Source organism: Athene noctua, chromosome 27 (assembly GCF_965140245.1).
Source record: "Athene noctua chromosome 27, bAthNoc1.hap1.1, whole genome shotgun sequence".
NCBI lineage: Eukaryota > Metazoa > Chordata > Aves > Strigiformes > Strigidae > Athene > Athene noctua.
In genome coordinates, this window is record NC_134063.1 from 7,226,424 (window position 1) to 7,245,208 (window position 18,785).

General features: G+C 55.9%; 3 protein-coding genes and 2 non-coding genes across 5 annotated transcripts; 2 read left to right on the forward strand and 3 right to left on the reverse strand.

Annotated features, from left to right (window-relative positions):
• The first annotated feature begins 72 nt into the window (after positions 1 to 72).
• On the forward strand, positions 73 to 3,218 carry GAMT (guanidinoacetate N-methyltransferase). The gene is made up of 7 exons (XM_074928065.1): positions 73 to 214; positions 437 to 748; positions 1,229 to 1,374; positions 1,455 to 1,518; positions 1,852 to 1,919; positions 2,171 to 2,281; positions 2,548 to 3,218. Exons 2-7 carry the CDS (start codon positions 562 to 564, stop codon positions 2,686 to 2,688), a joined length of 717 nt encoding a protein of 238 aa, XP_074784166.1. The 5' UTR covers positions 73 to 214; positions 437 to 561; the 3' UTR covers positions 2,689 to 3,218.
• Positions 3,219 to 3,804: 586 nt separating this feature from the next.
• Positions 3,805 to 7,543, reverse strand: NDUFS7 (NADH:ubiquinone oxidoreductase core subunit S7). The gene is made up of 8 exons (XM_074927856.1): positions 7,443 to 7,543; positions 7,062 to 7,098; positions 6,783 to 6,848; positions 6,254 to 6,371; positions 5,425 to 5,604; positions 5,301 to 5,347; positions 4,465 to 4,553; positions 3,805 to 4,012 (listed from the first exon to the last, which is right to left on the reverse strand). Exons 1-8 carry the CDS (start codon positions 7,456 to 7,458, stop codon positions 3,915 to 3,917), a joined length of 651 nt encoding a protein of 216 aa, XP_074783957.1. The 5' UTR covers positions 7,459 to 7,543; the 3' UTR covers positions 3,805 to 3,914.
• Positions 7,544 to 7,704: 161 nt separating this feature from the next.
• Positions 7,705 to 7,778, reverse strand: TRNAN-GUU (transfer RNA asparagine (anticodon GUU)). The gene has a single exon. It is a non-coding gene; the product is annotated as a tRNA-Asn (tRNA).
• A 128-nt stretch (positions 7,779 to 7,906) lies between these two features.
• TRNAF-GAA (transfer RNA phenylalanine (anticodon GAA)) lies at positions 7,907 to 7,979 on the forward strand. Its single transcript has one exon. It is a non-coding gene; the product is annotated as a tRNA-Phe (tRNA).
• An 881-nt stretch (positions 7,980 to 8,860) lies between these two features.
• Positions 8,861 to 18,426, reverse strand: PWWP3A (PWWP domain containing 3A, DNA repair factor). Its single transcript, XM_074928070.1, has 14 exons — positions 17,976 to 18,426; positions 17,417 to 17,506; positions 17,056 to 17,147; positions 16,618 to 16,688; positions 15,178 to 16,197; positions 14,582 to 14,704; positions 13,779 to 13,849; positions 13,264 to 13,340; positions 12,675 to 12,735; positions 12,140 to 12,215; positions 11,962 to 12,012; positions 11,106 to 11,536; positions 10,233 to 10,321; positions 8,861 to 10,014 (listed from the first exon to the last, which is right to left on the reverse strand). The coding sequence occupies exons 2-14, from the start codon at positions 17,471 to 17,473 to the stop codon at positions 9,936 to 9,938; spliced, it is 2,298 nt and encodes a 765-aa protein (XP_074784171.1). The 5' UTR covers positions 17,474 to 17,506; positions 17,976 to 18,426; the 3' UTR covers positions 8,861 to 9,935.
• Between the last annotated feature and the right edge of the window lie 359 nt (positions 18,427 to 18,785).

The following is an 18,785-nucleotide window of genomic DNA, read 5'->3' on the forward strand; positions in this document are numbered from 1 at the left end:
CCAGCCGCGGCGGGGAGGGGGGGGGGGACGGGGCCGTCGGGGCCTCCCGGGGCCTCCCGGGGCCTCCCGGTACGTGGCTCAGCGGTGGCTGCAGCCGCGCCGTGCGGCGCAGCCCGGTTCCGCCGTGGGGGTGCGGCTCGGCCCGGCCACGGAGCAGCGTGGGGCCCAGCGCCGGTGCGCGGCCCGCGGGGAAAATCCCTCCGCGTGTGTCTATGTGCGTGTCCCGCCACGTCTCCCCGCTGCCCCGGGCCCGGCCCGGCCATGCCCAGCCAGGAGCGGGGCGCGTTCCCTGCACCCCCCCAGCCCCACTCGGCCGGGGGTACCGGGCGCTCCTGCCCGGCCGCGCCGGTAGAGGCGGCTGCGCGGGTGCAGGCAGCCCCGCCGTGCCCCCCCGGCCGCCCCCCGCTGCCGATAAGGGATCCCTTTCCCCCAGCAGGGCCCCGGCCCGTTCTGCACACTCAGCACTTTCCAGCCCTGGCTATTTAAACCCGGCCAAGACCCGGGCGGCCCTTTCCCTCCCCCGAGCCGCTGGACTTTCCTCCCCGCCGCCGCGGCCCAGCCATGAGCGCCCGGGCGGCAGCACCGGGGCCGATCTTCGGGGAGGGCGAGGACTGCCGGGCGGCCTGGCGGGAGGCGGCGGCCGGCTACGATGCGCCGGACGCCCACCTGGAGATCCTGGGGAAGCCGGTGATGGAGCGCTGGGAGACCCCCTACATGCACTCGCTGGCAGCCGTGGCCGCGTCGAGGGGTAACGGGGGGCCCCGTGGGCTCGGGGCCGTGCCGGGAGGTTCCGCTCGGGCGTGGGGAGTGGGCAGCTTTCCCGTGAGCGAGCAGTGTTTGGGGGGGCTGTTGCTGTTGGGGCACCCCACTGCCTGCGCCCCGCTCGCCGCCGGTGCCCCCCACGCCGCGAGGGTGAGAGCGGGACCACGGTGACACTTGTGCTCTCGTGTCAGGGTGACACATTCCCACATTCCCGAAAGGGGTTTGGGCCGCGGGGGGGGCGATGCAGCCCGAGGGGGGGGCAGAGCACAGCCCGGCCGGGACCTGCTGCCTCTCGGCTCCATTTCCCGCAGCGGCGCCAAAAAAAGCCCAATCTGGGGGAAAAACGGGGCAGCATTTGGGGCTGGGGGGGCCTCTGAGGTGGAGAAAAAACAGGACTTTGCGTTTGCTGGGCTTGGGAGGCACAACCTGCCCGCCCCCCCCGCCCCTGCTGCCCTCTTGTCCCCAGGCGGCCGCGTGCTGGAGGTCGGCTTCGGCATGGCCATCGCCGCCACCAAGGTGGAGGAGTTTGACATCGAGGAGCACTGGATCATCGAGTGCAACGAGGGGGTTTTCCGGCGCCTGGAGGAGTGGGCCAAGGCGCAGCCGCACAAGGTGCGGGGGGGGCCGTGCCGGTGCGCGGTGCCGGCGGGTGTCGGTCGCCGGAGCTCACGGCTCTGCCCTCCCGCCCGCAGGTCGTGGCCCTGAAGGGGCTGTGGGAGGACGTGGCGCCGACGCTGCCGGACGGGCACTTCAGCGGTGAGGCACCGCGCGGCCCAGCCCGGCGGGGACCGGGAGGGGGCCGGTGGGGTGGGGGGTCCCACGGCAGAGCCCGGGGTGCAGGCGAGCCCCCAGCCCGGCTCCCCGCCGCGGTGGCAGGGCTGGGCTGCGGCCGGCGTCCCCGGGGAGCGGCTCCTTGTTCTGGGGAGCAGCACGTCGCCGCCTTCCAGGGCTTGAAGCCACAGGGGGCAATATTAAATAGGGGAAAAATAGTAACAGGCCACGACAGGGACCTTCCCCCCGGCGCGTGAGCCCCGCCGGCACCTCGGTGGTCTCTCCCGGGTAACGGGCCGTCTCCGGTGTTCCCGGCAGGGATCCTGTACGACACGTACCCGCTGTCGGAGGAGACCTGGCACACGCATCAGTTCACCTTCATCAAGGTAACGCGGCCGGGTGCAGCACCCACACCTCCCACTGCCCCCCCGTGAGGGGCCCCTGGCTCAGGGGGGGGGCGTCTGGGGGAGATGGGGGCACACAGGGCGCGGAGGAGAGTTTGGGAGTCGAAGCCAGAGCTGGGCTGTGCAGCCCCCGCCAGCCCCGCGCCCTCCCTGCTGCCTGGGGCTGCCGGGCTCTGCAGGGGTCCTGAGCGCGGGGCGGGGGGGCCCGGGTGCTGAGCCCGTTCCCGTTACAGGATCATGCCTTCCGCTTGCTGCAGCCCGGGGGGGTCCTCACCTACTGCAACCTGACCTCCTGGGGGGAGCTGCTGAAGACCAAGTACACCGACATCGAGCAGATGTTTGAGGTGGGCACCGACCGGTTCCCGGGCGGGCGAGGGCCTGGCACCCCCAGCCCAACCCAGAGTTGCCCAGTCAGCCCGTGCACCCCCCTGCAGCCCCCAGCGCTTTGCGCCTGACACTGCGGCCGTGGAGCAGCAGGAGCCAGAGCTCTGCGGCCGTTCATCTCCCCGGTGACAGCTGGGGGACGTTGGAGGGAAGGTCTGGGGGGGTTTTTGCCCACGGCAGCCCAGGACGGGGCTCTCCCGCCATCGCTGCTCCTTCCCTCCCGCAGGAGACCCAGGTGGGGCAGCTGGTGGAGGCCGGGTTCAAGGAGGAGAACATCAGCACGACGGTGATGGAGCTGGTCCCCCCCCGGGACTGCCGGTACTACTCCTTCCCCAAGATGATCACACCCACCATCGTCAGGCACTGAGGGTGCCCGGTCCCTCGGCGCGGGGGGGCTGATCACGCGCCCCGCGAGGAGCAGGAGAGCTCTGCTCTCCTCCAGTGCGAAGGAGAGAAGGTTGAAGCTGATTTATCTGGAGGGGATGAGGGTTCTGGCTCTCGAGGGCTCGAGTCCTGGCCCCACTCTGGGTGTCACGGCCCGATGCAGCCCCCGCCCCCAGGGCTCTGCTCCTGCAATCCAAGAGCATCTTCAGGGCCTTTAGTCAAAGGGGTTCAAGGATGAGCCCTTTCCTCTAAAAACTGGATCATCTTTAGAAATCACAGCGAGGGGATTTCCCTGCATGAGCCAAATAATCTAAACCAGGCAGCAGGGGAGGACGGGGCAGTTGGGGGCATTTTGGCTGCTCCCGGAGCAACCCCCCAGCGAAGTTTCCCCGATACCTCTGGCTAAAGCCCATCGTAGCATGTTCAGACCCCGACAGCCTCCACGCAGCTCGACAGCGCGTACATGACGCTTCCTCTCTCTACCCAGAAGGGATAAAATCCATTAAAAAGGAATGAAACACACAGCGGCTGTTTCAGAGCAGTTTATTTGTCTTTCAAAAGCGTGTGTGTGTGTGTGTCTGTGTAATTCTGCTGCGAGTTCCCCATCCCGGGCTGCAGGGAGAAGCCCCCAGGGGACTCCTGGGATGCAGCCAGTACCAAAACCTACCCTGGGCCGCTTTATTCCTACGTCGCATTCAGTTTTATTAATCATATTCTGATTTTAAGCTTTCATACTTTACTTATATAATTAATTTCTGGCTGCTGCGCACAGAGGTAAAGGATTTATTGGATCCTTTGTAGGAATTATAAACAAGAAGCAGCTGGTGAGTAAGAGATGAGCTCGGAGGCCTCGGGGTTCTCCCGGCCACGTGTTGGTCTCAGAACTTCCTAACGAAGCCCCGGAGCGAGTTGCAGTTTTCTGGCAAAGTTTACGTCACGACAGATTAACTTCAAGCATCCTCCTTCCCTCACGGGCTACTCAGACCAGAAACCACCACACTGAATGCTACCAAAATTCAACTCCCGCTTTTTAATTCAGTTTTTAAACGAGTTAAAACGCTTTAGGTAAGAGGGATGTATTAAAGACAAAAAGAGCGTCTTAACCAGGTCAGGTTTTATTGGAAGGCTTGTGAGGATACAGGTTTTTTGTGCGTACGATGCAAGCAGGTGCCCCGGGGGGCAGTCAGTGGGCAGGTCAGAAACAAGAGGCTATTTCCTGTACCAGATCTGAATCTTCTTCTCCCGTTTGATTTTCTTCTGAAGCTGCAGGATTCCATACAGCAAAGCTTCAGCAGTAGGTGGGCAACCTGAGAGAGAGAAAAAGGAAGCCCGCGGGGCTGCGAGCTGCACTGAAGCGTAGCCAGCAGCAGGAGAACCGACAAGCCGCGGGTTTTACCCCAAAGCAGCCGCGACTGCCCTTGGGCTTTGTGTGTGTCGCAGGCTGCGGAGTTCATAAAAGCAAGAGGGCTTTAGTTTAGAGAAATGAAAGTGATGGTGTTTCTCAAAAAGGTCTTTGTAGCAGGTAGAAACGCTTGGCTTTGAAGCCAGGTGGTGTCTCGCAGGAGAGCGCGGGCTTGACTAAACCACAGCCCCCACTTTACACCAGAGGCTCCGCGGGTCACGTCGCCAGACCTGGCGCCCAGGCGGACCCCGGCCAAGCACCTGCGGCTGCAGCACCACGGTCCGGAAGGGAAAGTTCATCAGGAACGACCCCGAAACCGAGTCCGGCCCCGCCGTGGCACGCGGAGCCCGTTCCTACCTGGCACGTAGATGTCCACCGGCACGATGCGGTCGCAGCCCCTCACCACGGAGTAGGAGTAGTGGTAGTAGCCGCCGCCGTTGGCACAGCTGCCGGGGACGGGCGGGCGTCAGCGCCTCGAGCGGGCGGCTGGGGGCCCGCGGGACGGACGGGCGGGAGCAAAGGGAAAGGGGCACCCGGCGCCCGACGGAGCCGCCGGACAATTTTACAAGACGGGGTGGAGCGGACGCCGAGATTTACACCCGGGCCACTCGGCCTCTCCGCAAGCCCTGGCTGGGAGGCAGCGGCTCCGCTCGCAGGCAGAGTCAAAGCAAACGGAAGCGTTTCCAGTGCTCTTACACAGCGGGTGTTCAGAGGGTCCTTCCTCTCTACTCTTTTATTTTGCCACACCTGCACAGACTCGTTCTGGCCCCTGCAGGCCCTGGTGAAACGGCCCCAGCAGCTCCGGGGGATGGACGAGTTGTCAGTTCCACCGGGCCAGAGCTCCACGGAGCTCGGATTTCACGCTGCGCAGCAGAAGCGTTTTGAACGCTTTTGTCTAAATGCAAATTCTGAGATTCTGGACGTATAAAGTCCCCAGAGTCTGACAGCTGCAAAAACCCCAGAATCTTTCTCTGGGAAGACTTTGCAGTTCACAGTGACTTGACAGACACCGTTCTCCTCGCCCTAATCAAAGGGAGTCTTTATGTTTCGTTCCTAACAAGGCCTCTCTATAGAATTTAAGGGGTTGGAAATACAAATGAGAAATGGGTTCCCTCCCTTCACCTCCCCGCCCAAGCAGAGACACCGGATTTCTCCCACAGAGCGTGAGGCCGCGGGGGTGTCCCAGCACTCACCTCCCCATGGAGACGACGTAGCGAGGCTCCGGCATCTGGTCGTAGACCTGCAGAGCAGAGAGGCTGCAGCCCCGCCACATCCCCCCGCGCGCGGCCCCGCGCAGGCGCCGCCCGCAGCTCGTACCTTCCGCAGGGCCGGAGCCATTTTGTTCGTCAAGGTGCCGGCCACGATCATGACGTCGGCTTGCCGGGGACTAGCGCGAAACACCACCCCGAAGCGGTCCATGTCGTAGCGAGGAGCCGCCATGTGCATCATCTCCACGGCGCAGCAGGCCAGGCCGAACGTCATCGGCCACAGGGAGCTCTGCGGCGGGAGAGAGGCCGAGAGCAGGAGCTGAGACCCTGCGGGGCGACTCACGGAGCAGGAGTCGATCGGACAGAAAGGGAAACAGAACAAGAGAAGTTTCAAGGTCTGTTTAGTCAGAGCATCGTCAGTGGAAAAGGTGTTTGCTGCTGCTGAGGAGAGCAAAGCCCACGGCTCTGGGGAAGCAGATGTGTGGAGATCTCTGCACCCACAGCCCCAGAGGTGCTGAACACGCCCAGAGCCGCAGACGCTGCCCTCACGCCTCCCCGGCCAAAGCAGCCGCCCGGGAGCCCCGCAGCCGGGCGACGGTGACTGGAGGAGGCAAAACTCAGCTCGGCCAGAGCCCACGGGCCTCGGGGCAGCATCACTCGGGCTCGTCACAAGGGCTGCGGGAAAGCAGAAAGTGCCTTTTGCTGGTTCCCGACGGGCACCTCCGCGCAGACAGGCCGCCCGCACGTCGAAGCGTCTCTCCCGCTCTGACACAGCACCCCAAGTGTCAACCTCTGGCCGAGAAACTCGGCTGTTTCCCCGCAGGGAACCCTGAGCCTATTTTTATCCCGAGGAGGAGTTGGCTCAAATCCATTTCCCAGCACCTCAAAGCCTCTGACACCATTCCTCCCTACCGAGCACGGCAGCGACAGCCACTCACCCTTCGGGCCCAGTTGATCAGGTCATCGAGTTTGGTGACGATATATTCACCCCTGCTACTGGGGACGTAGGATTTTTTCTGGACAACAGCCGAGCTCTTCTGCTGGACCTGCACAGAGCTGAAGACAAACGGCGCAGTAGCATCAATCTCTAATTATTTAGCGTAACTGCAGAGCACAACCATTAGCCTTAAGCTGCCGTGATCCCATCAAGAACCTGTGGTACGTTGCTCTGGACAATCTCACACCCTCCGCTACTGCTCGAGCCTTTTTTTTTTTTTTTTTTAACCGTTTTTGCCCCCACCGGGAGGGGAGGTCTGTGGAGCTTGTTGCCCAGGCAGAGCCCCTCTGTTCACTGGGCCCAAAGTACAGAGGGTGCCTGGGCTCATCCCCGGGGCTCACACGCTGATTTTTTTTAAGCAGCGAAGCGAGGGAAAGGTCGGGGCCCGCAGCCAGAGCTGCGGCGAGCTGCTGGTTTCCCCCCCCCCGGGAGGAAGGGCCCGGCCGAGGAACCCGCCCCGTCGGCGTTACCTGTCGGTGTGCCCGGGTGCGGTCCGGTGGAGCGGCCGAGCGTGGGGAGGTGTCGCGGCCCCGGGCCTGCAGGGAGAAAACCCCATCGCACCCCGCGGACACGGCGGCCCCGCCGCGCCCCCCCGGGCCCCCCCCGCAGCCGAGGGGCCCCGGCGGCGCCCGGCCCGCGGGAGCCCTCAGCCCGCCCCGGCCCCGCTCCCTGGCCCGGGGGGCGCCGCTGGCAGCTGCGGGGCTCGGGGGGGGCATCGCCCCGGTCCCCCCCTTCCCGCCAGCGCTCACCGCCAGGCCAGCACGACACACCGGGGGAGGCGAAGACCTGCAAGGAGAGAGCACGGGAGGGCTCAGCCCCGGCCGGGGCCCGTTACCGGGGGAAAGGGAACGGCCTGGGCCCGGGAGAGGACCGAGACACCCCCAGCCCCCGCCCGTGCTCTGAGGGGAAGAATAATCACCCCGGAGGAGACCTGCGGTGCCCGCCTCGCCCTGGAGGCCCCCAGCCCGGCCCGGTGCCCCCCTCAGGGCCCCGGTGCCCCCCAGCCCGGCCCGGTGCCCCCCTCAGGGCCCCGGTGCCCCCCAGCCCGTCCCAGGCGCCCTCGGGCCTCCCGCCCCGGCTCCGTCCCTCCGCAGAGGCCGCGGCCTCCCCCCGGTGCCGGTGCCGCTCACAGCCCAGCGCCGCCATCTCGCCCGCAGCCCTTCAGGCAACCTCTGGGCTCGGTGCACCCGCTCAGGGGCCCGGCGCGGCCCCGGTGCCTCCGCCTCAGCGCGCCGGCGGGGAACGCGGGCCGGGCCGGGGGGTTCCGCGGGGACGCGCCGGGCCCTGCCCCGACCCCGCGCTAAAACGAGGGAAAGCGGCGGCGGCCGGGGGAGGGGTCCCGGTGCCGCGGGGGGGGCGGGGAGCGGCGGCGGCGCAGGAAAAGGAAAGGCCCGTCCCTGGGTGGGCTCGAACCACCAACCTTTCGGTTAACAGCCGAACGCGCTGACCGATTGCGCCACAGAGACCCGCAGCCGCCGCCGCCGCGTCCCGCCCGTCACCGGGACCGGGACCGGGACCGGGACCGGGACCCCCCCCCCCCCCCCCGGGACGGGCCGCCGGGGTCACGGCGGGGGGGGGCGGCCGCTCCCGTGCGGCCGAAATAGCTCAGTTGGGAGAGCGTTAGACTGAAGATCTAAAGGTCCCTGGTTCGATCCCGGGTTTCGGCAGTTGCTTCTTTTCTTCCCCCTCCTCCTCCTTTTTTCCCCCCTCCTCCTCCTTTTTTTTTTCTTTTTTATTTCTTTTCCTGCCAGGCTTCAGGCTGCAAACCCGCCCGTTGCGCTCCATTAACCCCCAAACACCCCCCCCCACCCCGAGACTTTCAGGTGTGGGTGAATGCATCGCACCCTGCCCGAACCGCGCTGCTCCCAATTTTTCTGAATATCCCCAAATTAAACAGAAGCAGCGGTGGGCTCGGCCGTCACAGGGAGCGTGGGGGGAAGGAAGGGGCAGCCCTGAAAATTGGGCGACCATAAGGGCCAGCCCGCGGCGGGCAGGGAGGATGTGTGCCAGTGCTTGCTTTTAAATAAAGCGCGAGAACGAAAAACACCGAGTTTGCTTTCCTGGACTCCCCCCCCGGGTTAAAAAACCGTGGACCCGTGCCACTAAAGCACGGCACTGCGGTTTTACCCAGCATACAGAAATGACCTTCACATGATGCAAAAATTCAGGGGGATGCGTCTGCCTGGGTGCACCCAAGGCCTCAACTTAAGACGGGTGTTTGAAATAAATGAGCATATTCCAACAAAAACGGGCGGGCGTTAACATCCCTTCCAACCCAAACCCTTCTGTGACTCTGAAACCCGGCTGCCGTCAGCCGAAGGGGAGGAGGAGGAGGATTGAGATAAAGGCAACCTGATTTGGGAGTTTGGCTTCTGGGTGACGGTTTGAAGGATCTTAACGGCACTTGGGGAATTCCGAGGTGTGAACACGCAATCACCGGCCTCTGTGCCCCCACAAACAGCACCCGGGGGGGTGAGAAAACCCTGCCAGAGTCAACCCTGTCACCCTCTGGTGAAAGCTGCGTACGGTGACAGAAAACGCGTTATCACTTGTCACAAGTTTTAATGAAAAATAAAGAATAATCCAGTTAAATACACATGCTATTCCCGTGAGTCAGGTGCTTGTGAACGTCCTTTTGATAACATGAGGAAGGATTCCAAATGCATGTGGAAACCTAGTATAGAGCACAGAATAATTAAAAGTAGAATTAAATGAATATATTTTAATTACTATAGCCAGAATACACAGCTGTATCCCAATTTACATTTAAACTTCTTCCTTAATTTCAATTCACTTCAGTTCCTATCAGACAAGCAAGTAGATCACATTTTCATTACAATATAGAAAAATACTAATCATTGGGCTTTTGTCATTAGACTTCTCAGCACCACAAGTCTGTCAACAGCCCGTGGCAATGCTACACCTTCAGCAGAAGCTGCAGGGGGAATGACACATGATTAAATTTGATAATTAAGTCAGATAAAGACAATTAAAAGTACTCCTAAAAACATGGCCCCAGCAAAACCCAATAAAACAGCACTCAAAACAGTTTCACTTCTAAATGGAAAAGTGAATGCTTTTTGTTTAAGCAAACGCCGGATTCCTTTTCCACCGAATTTTACAGCTGTCCTACCAACAGAGAGCAAGCCTTCCTGATTCCGCTGGCGCCAGTAGGTACCAGCTTCGCTCCCAGGCCTGGAGCCGCGCCGAGGCAGAGCAGCCGCCCCGCGGGACGCGTCTCCAGGCGGGAACCCTCACAGCGCCTCAACGCTCCACGTTCGTCAGGACAATGCTCCCTCCTTCGCCAGGGATTTGGCCCAAATAACGAATAAAAACAGTTTATCGAGAAGCTCTGCGGGACACCTGGACTCCGCGCAAGTTCCACGGGGAGAGCACCCAGGGGCCGGGCGGCCGCGCGCCCGCTGCGGTCCAGGACACAGAGCCCGGGGACGCGGCGCCGAGGGCTGAGGGACAATCGTATCGCAGGGCAGCACAGCCACTACAGCTCTGGAGTACACACGGGGGCTTTAAAAGTAGGAATGACAGGGTTTATACCAAGAACCACGTCACTATATACACACACGCCCAGTGCCGGGATGACTTGGGACCGCTGGCACCACGGCTCAGACGCTGTCTGCAGAGTCGAGATTGCTCTTCCACTTTTTTCTTTCTAGAATTTCTTCGTCAAATATTTCTCTCTCCCTGCAAAGAAACGTATTGAAGATCTGTAGTGAAAGTAACAACAGTGAGCAGTTTGCAGCGTGTTGCAGTAACTCAGCAAAGAATAATTCTGTGACTCGGCGAGAAAGCTTGGCCTGTCCGAGGGAGGGGACCAGACCCCTGCCCTTACACTCACTTCTCTCTATAAACAGTCAACTAGTAAGAAAAAAATCAGGAGAAGGTTAAAAATAAAACGATACCTTTTGCCCACAGATGGTCCCTTTATGTACTTCTCTTCCGCCTTCTTGTAATCTATGTCATCCACAGCAGAGATGGCATAAATGATGGCCTGGAGAAGAATTCAGTTTATTTACACTCGTGAAACAAAAAGCTACAGTCCAACCAGGGATGTGAAACTGCCTCGGCAGACGAGCACATTTTTAGAATAAAGGTTCCTCAACCACTTAAGAAACCGGGATGAAGCTGCTTGTTGTGTACCTTAAGTTCTTAAATAAATAATGCAAACTTGTCCTTTATCATTCCCAGGAGAGTGTTTTTATAACCAGATTAAGACATTCTTCACAGCAATTTCTTTTTCTACAGAAGTTACTAGTGTTCTCCCAGGAAGGTTCCTAGGAAGAACAATAAGTATCTAAAAGTCAAAGTATAAAAACAAACAATCCAGCCCCCAGCACAAAGAAAACCCGCAGATAGCTTGCCAAATTAAAAAGACCCAAAGCTTTGAAGTTTCAGAAGTAATCAAAACTCACTAGCAAGCGACCACTCTGCCTTTAAAAACATCATATTACTTAAAGCTTCTCCACTCTGTCCCAACGGCTTAAAAATCAGCCACGCAGGAAGCAGGCAGCCGTTCCTACGGGGGCTTTATTTTTTTTTTTATCTCCGACACGTCACGTAAACCTATTTGTGCCCCAATCACCAGCCCGTGAACGTGGCTCAAGAGCCTCCCGCGGGGATTCTGGCACCCCCTGCCCCGGGCACAGGCAGCTCCGCGTGTGGGCAGGCGGGCGCGAGGGCAGGGCCTGGCTCAGACACCGCCGGCTCCGGGGACACCAAGCACCCCAATTATTTACTTTATCATTTACTTTCCTCAGCATTTCACCTTTACTTACTTCAGGCAAAAGGACATCTGAAATAAATTTTATTCCATCTCCATTAATCCAATGAAGATTTTTAGTGTCTATCTCGTGATACATTTCCTTCAAGTAGTTCACTACAAGGTCTAACTGTTCTTCATCCTCTAAATACGTTTCCACGCAGGTCACGTACTGACTCGAATTTAGGAATTCCTTCAGCCACCGTGATGGCTTTCTGCTTTTCAAAATAGCCAGAAGATGCTCTTCAGCCCCCTTAGTCTTCACTATAAACTCCACTATCTTTTTATTCGCTTTATCTCTGGCAGCTCTTGTTCTGTCAGGGAGAAGTTTCTTGGAGGGTTTCTGAGGTGAAAGTTCTGATGAAGACTCTTCAACATCTTCCTCTGATGTGTTTGGAAAGGCCATTTGGACTAAACCTGAATAACCCGCCTTCCTAACTGGGTAGCCTGAAAGAAGAGCCACAATCATTAATACTTAAATATACAAAACAAGGGGCGCTCTCACATACATACTTACACGTGCAAGTGGAAAATAAGGGACTTTCTGAGTAAGAGAGAAGTTTTAATTCCTCCCCTACCAAAGAAGTACCAAAAAGCCACCACCGAAATCTTAATTTTGCATTAAAAAAAGATTAAGGAGTTGAAACTCTGCGAGGAGCTCCAAAACACACTCTGCAGCCTGCAGTAACCAGTTACCTGATTGTCTTTAACAATCAATATTTATTTAATTTTTGCTGGGGGACTGAAAAACCTCATAATGCAGTAATGGTGTGTATGAAGTAACTTTAATGGGGTCTGACGCCCAACTCAATAAACATTAGAGCTAAACCTCCCTAAAGAGAAGAATACAAAAAAATAATGAATTCACTTACTGATATCAGCAGCGAAATACTCCAAGAAGGATCCCGTAAAAGAATGACAACCTAAAAAGCCCAAAACGGGGTTATTTGTGAGTTCAATTCAGCCTATGAAAGAAAGCTGAGAGTTTTGGCGTTATCTTTTTTCTGAGGAATGTCAGAACGGGGGACATCACCCAACTCGTCTGCTTACCCACTCTAACGCGATAGTCAGAAATCAGCTGGATACACCACTCGATTTCCCGGCGATAATCTTCTCTGGCTCGTTCCTGCAAAACGAGAGCCACCGACAGTCCTAAAGAGAGGAGCCTGCTGAAGCTTTTCAGTCTAGGACCCTAACCGGGTAACGGAAACAGCTAACGACTCAAAGTTCACTTCCAGTTTTCCGCATTCTCCTGAAATTCAACTTTCTGCCGGGCCTTTGCTGCAGCAGCCTCGTGGCAAACCCACGGGCAGAGCCCTGAGCAACTGCCCTCGCCACACACGGGTCTTCTCGGCAGCAGCCTCACCCCGATGGAAACAGGGGTCAGGGGATCCCCTTCCATCTCGTGGAGCGTGAATTCTGTTTAATTACTTTGTGGAACAGAGTGAGAGAGAAGAGCCGTGAAGCCCCCAGCCCAGGCAGCCGCACCCCGCTCCTCCCGCAGGGCCGGGTACACGCGGCGTCCAACGGAATTCTTCCCACCACACGCACACGCTGGCGGCTACGTGTCACCTCTAGTACTTACTATGAGCCCCTGCTTTTCTTCACAGTCAAAGTGCTTCAGATTCTTAAACGGCACTGAGAACCTTGAGGAAACAAAGAAGCAGGGTTAGGGAAAAAGAAGTGGAGTTGCGCCTCTATTTACTGCAATTCTGCACCTCCCTGAAAATTCGGTTTCATCAGGAATTTGGGAACACAGGTTTTACTAGTTTGGGTTTTCATAAGCTAAAACTGTGGAATCTTTTAACAAACGAGAAGTACCTGGTTTTAAAACAAAACTAAAGGCAGGCCTGTGTTTCCAGAAAGTTAGGGCACTACATGTTAAAAAAAAAAAAAACAACAAAACCACTAGCTGGGTTTCAACCTCCCCTTTTATCTTTTTTTTTTTTTTTTTTTTTTTCTGAATTTCTGCCACAAGCAGCAGCCGTTCGACAACACCGGCCTGCCTCAGGCAGCAGCACCACAGAGCAAACCCTCCCGACCCAGAGCCTCCCTCCGAGACCAACCTCAGGCTTAACTCCAGCGCAACGGCCCTGCACCAGGCAGAGAGAGTCCAGGACACTGCCTGAAGGAAACCCAAAGTTCAGAACGCGATCGGAAGCCACAACATTTACCCTTTTTTCTTGCAATTTGTATTCTCTTCTATTAACAGCACGTATGCCTTTCTGAGTTTCCGCTTCACGTATTTCACCTGTTGAGAGGATAAAGTCTCATCAGCACCCTAAAATCCCAACACCCCTACAAAGCAGGAACATCTTCCATCAATATTATACAGGGCACTCCGTACTTAAAGGAGCTTATGCAAACATAAAAATGAAGTTTGAAGTATCAAGAACAGCAAGTTACCCCAACGGAGCATTTTTGTTAGTACACAAGGACCTACCCTCTTTCTTCTGTGGGCTGGGTACAACCACCCTAATTCAGGATACAAGATATAAAGGCTCAGTACCAATCCTCTGCTTCAACATAAACACAAGCGAATTAAATACATTTATTTTTTACATTCTTTTTGCATGTGTAAATGTACTTCTATTATCTCTGGAACACTTCTGCTGGAAGCTCTAAGAGTCAAAGCTGCTCCTTCCCAGACCCCTGGCAACACCACCCAGGAGGCAGGAGCTGTTCTTACCACTGCAGGCCAGTAGGGGTAACTCCGCAGTTTGCACCAGACCAAAAGCCCTTCTTCAAATGACTGCGGTTCTGTGATGAAAAAGAAAGTAATTTTTCTTAAAAAAAAAAAAAAAAAGACAAGACAGTTCACTTGCCCTCTCTTATCGGCCTCCTTCCAGAAGCTTCACTTTAATGCTTTTACAGGTTTCACCTAAGGTGACAGGGCACCCCCGCAGCCCCAAAGCCCAGCACTAGTTCCACACAGGAACTCGGGAGCATCAATCCCAGGCTCCTGCCCAGTTTCCCAACGATCTGCATTTCATTCTGTTTCAAAAAGCCTCTCCGGGGCATTTGAGAAAAGCATTTTATTCCAAGCTTGAATACAGCTGGCTTTGCTTTCTAGGAGGTTAGGTTTATTACCAGAGTGTCCTGGTTTCAGTCAGGATAGAGTTAATTTTTCTTAGTAGCTAGAGCAGTGCTGTGCTTTGGACTCGGGAGGGGATCTGGTATGAGAACACTGACAACACACCGATGTTTTCAGCTCGGCTCAGAAATCAAGGACTTCCCAGCTCCCCGTGTCCTGCCCGTGCGCAGCTGCACAAGAAGCTGGGAGGGCGCGTGGCCAGAGCCCCGGACCCAGCCTGGCCGAGGGAACAGTCCCCAGCGCCCACCTCACCTTATCCTAGCTACTAAGAAGAAAAATTAACTCTATCCCAGCCAAAACCAGGACATGCAGCTCATCAGCAAGCTAGAAGCACACACACCCTGACAGGGCACATCTCCCCTGGGTGAAGGACTCTCACAGGTACACTGGGGGCTCACCGTGATGTGATAAAATACAAGGAAGTTCCTCCTCCTCTTCCTCCTCTTCATCTACCAGAGCTGAGAGGCGAGAGAGACTCTCCGAGGAAACTATCTTTGAAGAGAGGTCAGACAATTCCAGTCCTGCCAACAGCAGCAGGCACCAGGGTTAGTAAGCGTGGAATCAGAGCAGGGGAAACTCAGGGCTGTGGAAGTGAGCCCACAGCAGCGCGAGGCTCCGGCTCTGTCACACCACACACACTCTCTGTCCTCTGCCTCGGCGAAGGCCTAATATATCTGAATAAAAGATTAAAGAGGGGTAGGAACAAAACCAGGCTGGTTTCAGGACTCTGTGCCAGCCCGTTCCTTCACATCACACCGTGAAATCGCCAAGTCCTCCGGCGAAGGGTAAGAGCCCCTGAAGCACAGCTGGTCAGTGCAAAACCCACCCAAAACGCCCCCCCTAGCTTCCAGCCAGGATTAAAACGACTGCATTGTGTGCTTCTCCAAAACTTAAACCAAAAATTAAAATCAGCCATTTCAGAACCTCACTCACAACAGCAACGCTCAACAATCCAACGGGACGAGGCTTTCCCTTCCCTGAGCAATATGCCCACCTTCATCTTCCTCAAAGTCAGGCAGCTGAAAGTGCTTTATTTTCTTCATAAACATATGTGAAGTTTTCTTATTTTCCTCCTCTTTATGCTGAGAGGGGAAGCTATCAGAAAGTGTCCCATGGTTAGAAGGCCCAGATGAAGATTCAGAACAACTCCCACATCTCCTTTTTCTGTACGAGGACACGGTTGCACCAACCTCCTCTTCTCCATTAACCTGGTTTAAACTCACTGGCGTTCTCCTTCCATCTAACTGCTCGGCCAGGCTTCTGCTCTCACGACTGATGCTGTCATCTGAGGCACTTGTACAAGAGGAATCCAGCAGCATCTTTCCAGGCTCCCTTCTGGCGTTCGCCCTTGGCAGAGGCAGCGCCGTGTCGGACTCGCAGGGGACAGGCAGAGGGGACCCCTCCTCGGCGAGGGGCCGGGCTTGATCCACGGGGAAATCACTCCTAGGTGACACAGGTGATCCTGCACCTCTGGGCCTTTTTTTCCCTTCCTTCCTTTTTCCCTCCTTGGGCTTAAGGGAGGCTTTACTTCCCGGGATGGACTTTGTCAACAAGACAGGCTTGATGTTTTTCTGTCTCGGTAGCGATTTTGATTCCGGCGTTTTGCAATCTTCACTATGTGAGTTTGACATCTTACACAAGTCCCCAGTACCACACCTGGAAAGGCTTGTTCCACTTTCCTGTCCTTTAGCACTCTCCTCCAAAATGAGGGAGGATTTCTGGTTTGGGTTTTTTGTATCAGTCTTCAGGCTGGGGTTAGTGTTTTGTTCTGTTTTCCTCCGGGAAGTCTCAGGCTCCAACTTTTCTTTTGAGCGAAAGAGCGATCGACATCTGCATGAGGGGGTAGACGGGAGAGATCCTGCATCGTTCTCCTGGGATAACTGAGTGTTTGGTCCTTCTTCTGAAGGTGGTTCTTGTTGGGCTGAGCCATTCTGATTCAAAATATCCAGGGCAATTTTAAGAGAACAGCGATATTTCAGTTCTTCCACAGCCTCACCCGAGCTATTCCCTTGATCTGAAGAAGAAAAATATGCTATAAATGCAGTAAGCTTGCTTTGTATATAAGAAATAAGTTTTATTTATAGTACATTTTTTGTTTAAGATGCAACTTAGCACTTAAATCATCTCTGATTCTCAAGGCGAAGCACAGAGACACACAAAGTGCAAGCTTCCAACGCCTTGTTTTGATGGAAGTACTCACAAGTTTCTTCCTTCCAACATACTACACAAGGGAAGAGCAAACGTAACTGTGCTCATGTTTAGTCTCTTTCCAAACTTTACAGATAGGACAGAAAGAGAGGAGAAGAAATGCAAAAACCCCCCCTCAATAAAAACATGAGTGAAATACCTAACCACTGCCCACCGGGCTGAGTCTTTGTGTGTATTTTATATTCAGAATATATACAAGGCAGCAAATGTTTTGACATCTCCTCACCTAAGCTAGAGGCGATCTCTTCTATACACTCTTCCTTCAGTGGTACAGCATCTGCACAGTTCACACTAATCCTGAAAACACAACAAAGCTGACTGAAAATACCGCGGCGTTAAACACAACTAACAGCATGACACTGCTCTCATCTGGCAATAAACTTACAGTATTTTTGCCCCCAAACCTGCAATTGTTAACAGAAGTGAAGGAAGAAAAAAAACCCCATGAAGAATGCCTGAGCTAAGAGTCAGCACGTTGTCTCCTGGGATGTCCACAAACAACTACAGGGCCAGCTCCAGAAAAGCAACGGGTTTTGGGTCCGTTGTCTCATCCTCCCATAAATCAATGATCTCATTTCACAGGCATCTTCAGATAAAGGGATTACTCTTTTTTTTTTTAATGTCTAAGAGTGCAAAACATACAACAGTAACAAGGATACTTAACTGTTCTTTCAAGCCAAGTATTTTAACTTTAAAAGAAGTCACATTCTCATTAGCAACAGATGTTTTCCCAGCAACTCCAGTTTTGCACAAAACCTGCATTCAAGAGAAAAACGTGCATTTAAAATCCCTGCCCAAGTCTGTTAGACTATAGGACAGATCCGGTATCAAAATATTTTTAATACAAACAGCACAGAACAGACTGATATTCCGTGACATCTGGTTGCAGTCTTAGGATCTCTACCGATTAGCTATTTTTTAAAGCACACACATATTCACTCAGAACTCTTGCTTACTTACTACTCCATTTCGTTCATTTCTAAGTTATATCCATAAAACTTTCCTCATTTATACATCTGCTTTACCTTTGCTGGCCATAAACGCTTATTCCACATGCAGAGAACATACTCCTGATCTGCCATGACTCACACACACAAGGAAAATTCCAGAGTGCTCTGAAGAAAAAGGAAGTAAGAGTTACCCAGTATTTTTGTCATCCTCTTTTTTTAAAAAAAAGAAATACAGGACTTAAGTAGAACACCTATTATTACAGTTACACATCATTTTTACCTTTGCTGTCACCGGACTACTATTAACTTTGCAAGCATTCTCCAAATTAAGTTCTAATATCGCATCTTTCTATAGCCGTGTAACACGATGCCTCACCGAGCACGTAAGTGTAGAAAATACTGTCGCAAATAAACAAAACGCTGCCGCAGGCCTGCACGTTCTGCAGCTCCCTACTACCAAATCCTGATCATGGAGGCCACTTGTCACACCCGACCAACTCCGCCGTGCTGGGCCAGCTTTTACACGCAGTTTACAATTCGAGAGAACCAGCCACGGAGTTCTCACGTGCTTCTTAAACACCCGAAAGGCTTTAAGAAAGACCCATTAAGAGCAAGAAAACCTGCCCGTACTTACAAAGCCGAGGCCTCCCCGGCCCCGCCGCGGCCAGGAGCGGTACCTCCGCCCTGCAGGGCGCGGGGCAGGGACACGAGGCCTGTCCCGCCCGCGGGTTTGGGGAAGTTACGAGGCTCCAACAGCTCCTCCTCACCCCCTGCCGCGGCTTCCCGCCGCCCAGCGCCGGGGACAGATAATGGCGGCGTGGGCCGCCCCACTGGGGCCCACCGTGAGATAAGGGCCGGGCCGGGCCGTGGCGGAAGCGAGGCCGGTGCCCGCAGCCAAGAGACTCCCGCCACGCTGGGAGAACGGAACTCCCGCCGCTTCCCGCTCCCCTCCAAGCCCCACCGAAAGCGGACGGGCCGCCCGCTCCCCCCCGTGGCTGCCGGTGCGGGGCTCAAGGCCCGGGGCGGGGGGGGCGGTTACCGTGCGCGGGGCTGAGGGCAGCGCCGCCCCGCTCCACCTCCGGCCGCCCGGCTCTGCGCATGCGCCGCGTGACCCCGGCAACGCGACAGCCAATCAGCGACCCCCGCTCGCGCCTAGGTCGCCGCCTTCCCGCCGCCAAAACCAGACACGATCCAGCCAATCAGAGCGTCCGCTCCACCGATTGCTCCCGCCCCCTCCGGCTTCTCCTCCTATCGGAGGGTTCGGAGCACGCCCCGCCCCCGCTGAGGCGCGGCTTTGACAGTGGCGTCACTTCCTGCTCCCGCTGCGGCGGTGACGTCAGGGCTGGGGCCGCTCTGCCGCTCCCGCACCACCCGGGCAGCGGGGCCGTGGCGGTGACGTCAGCACGTCGGGGAGGGGCTGCGCTGTGACGTCAGCGTGCGGCAG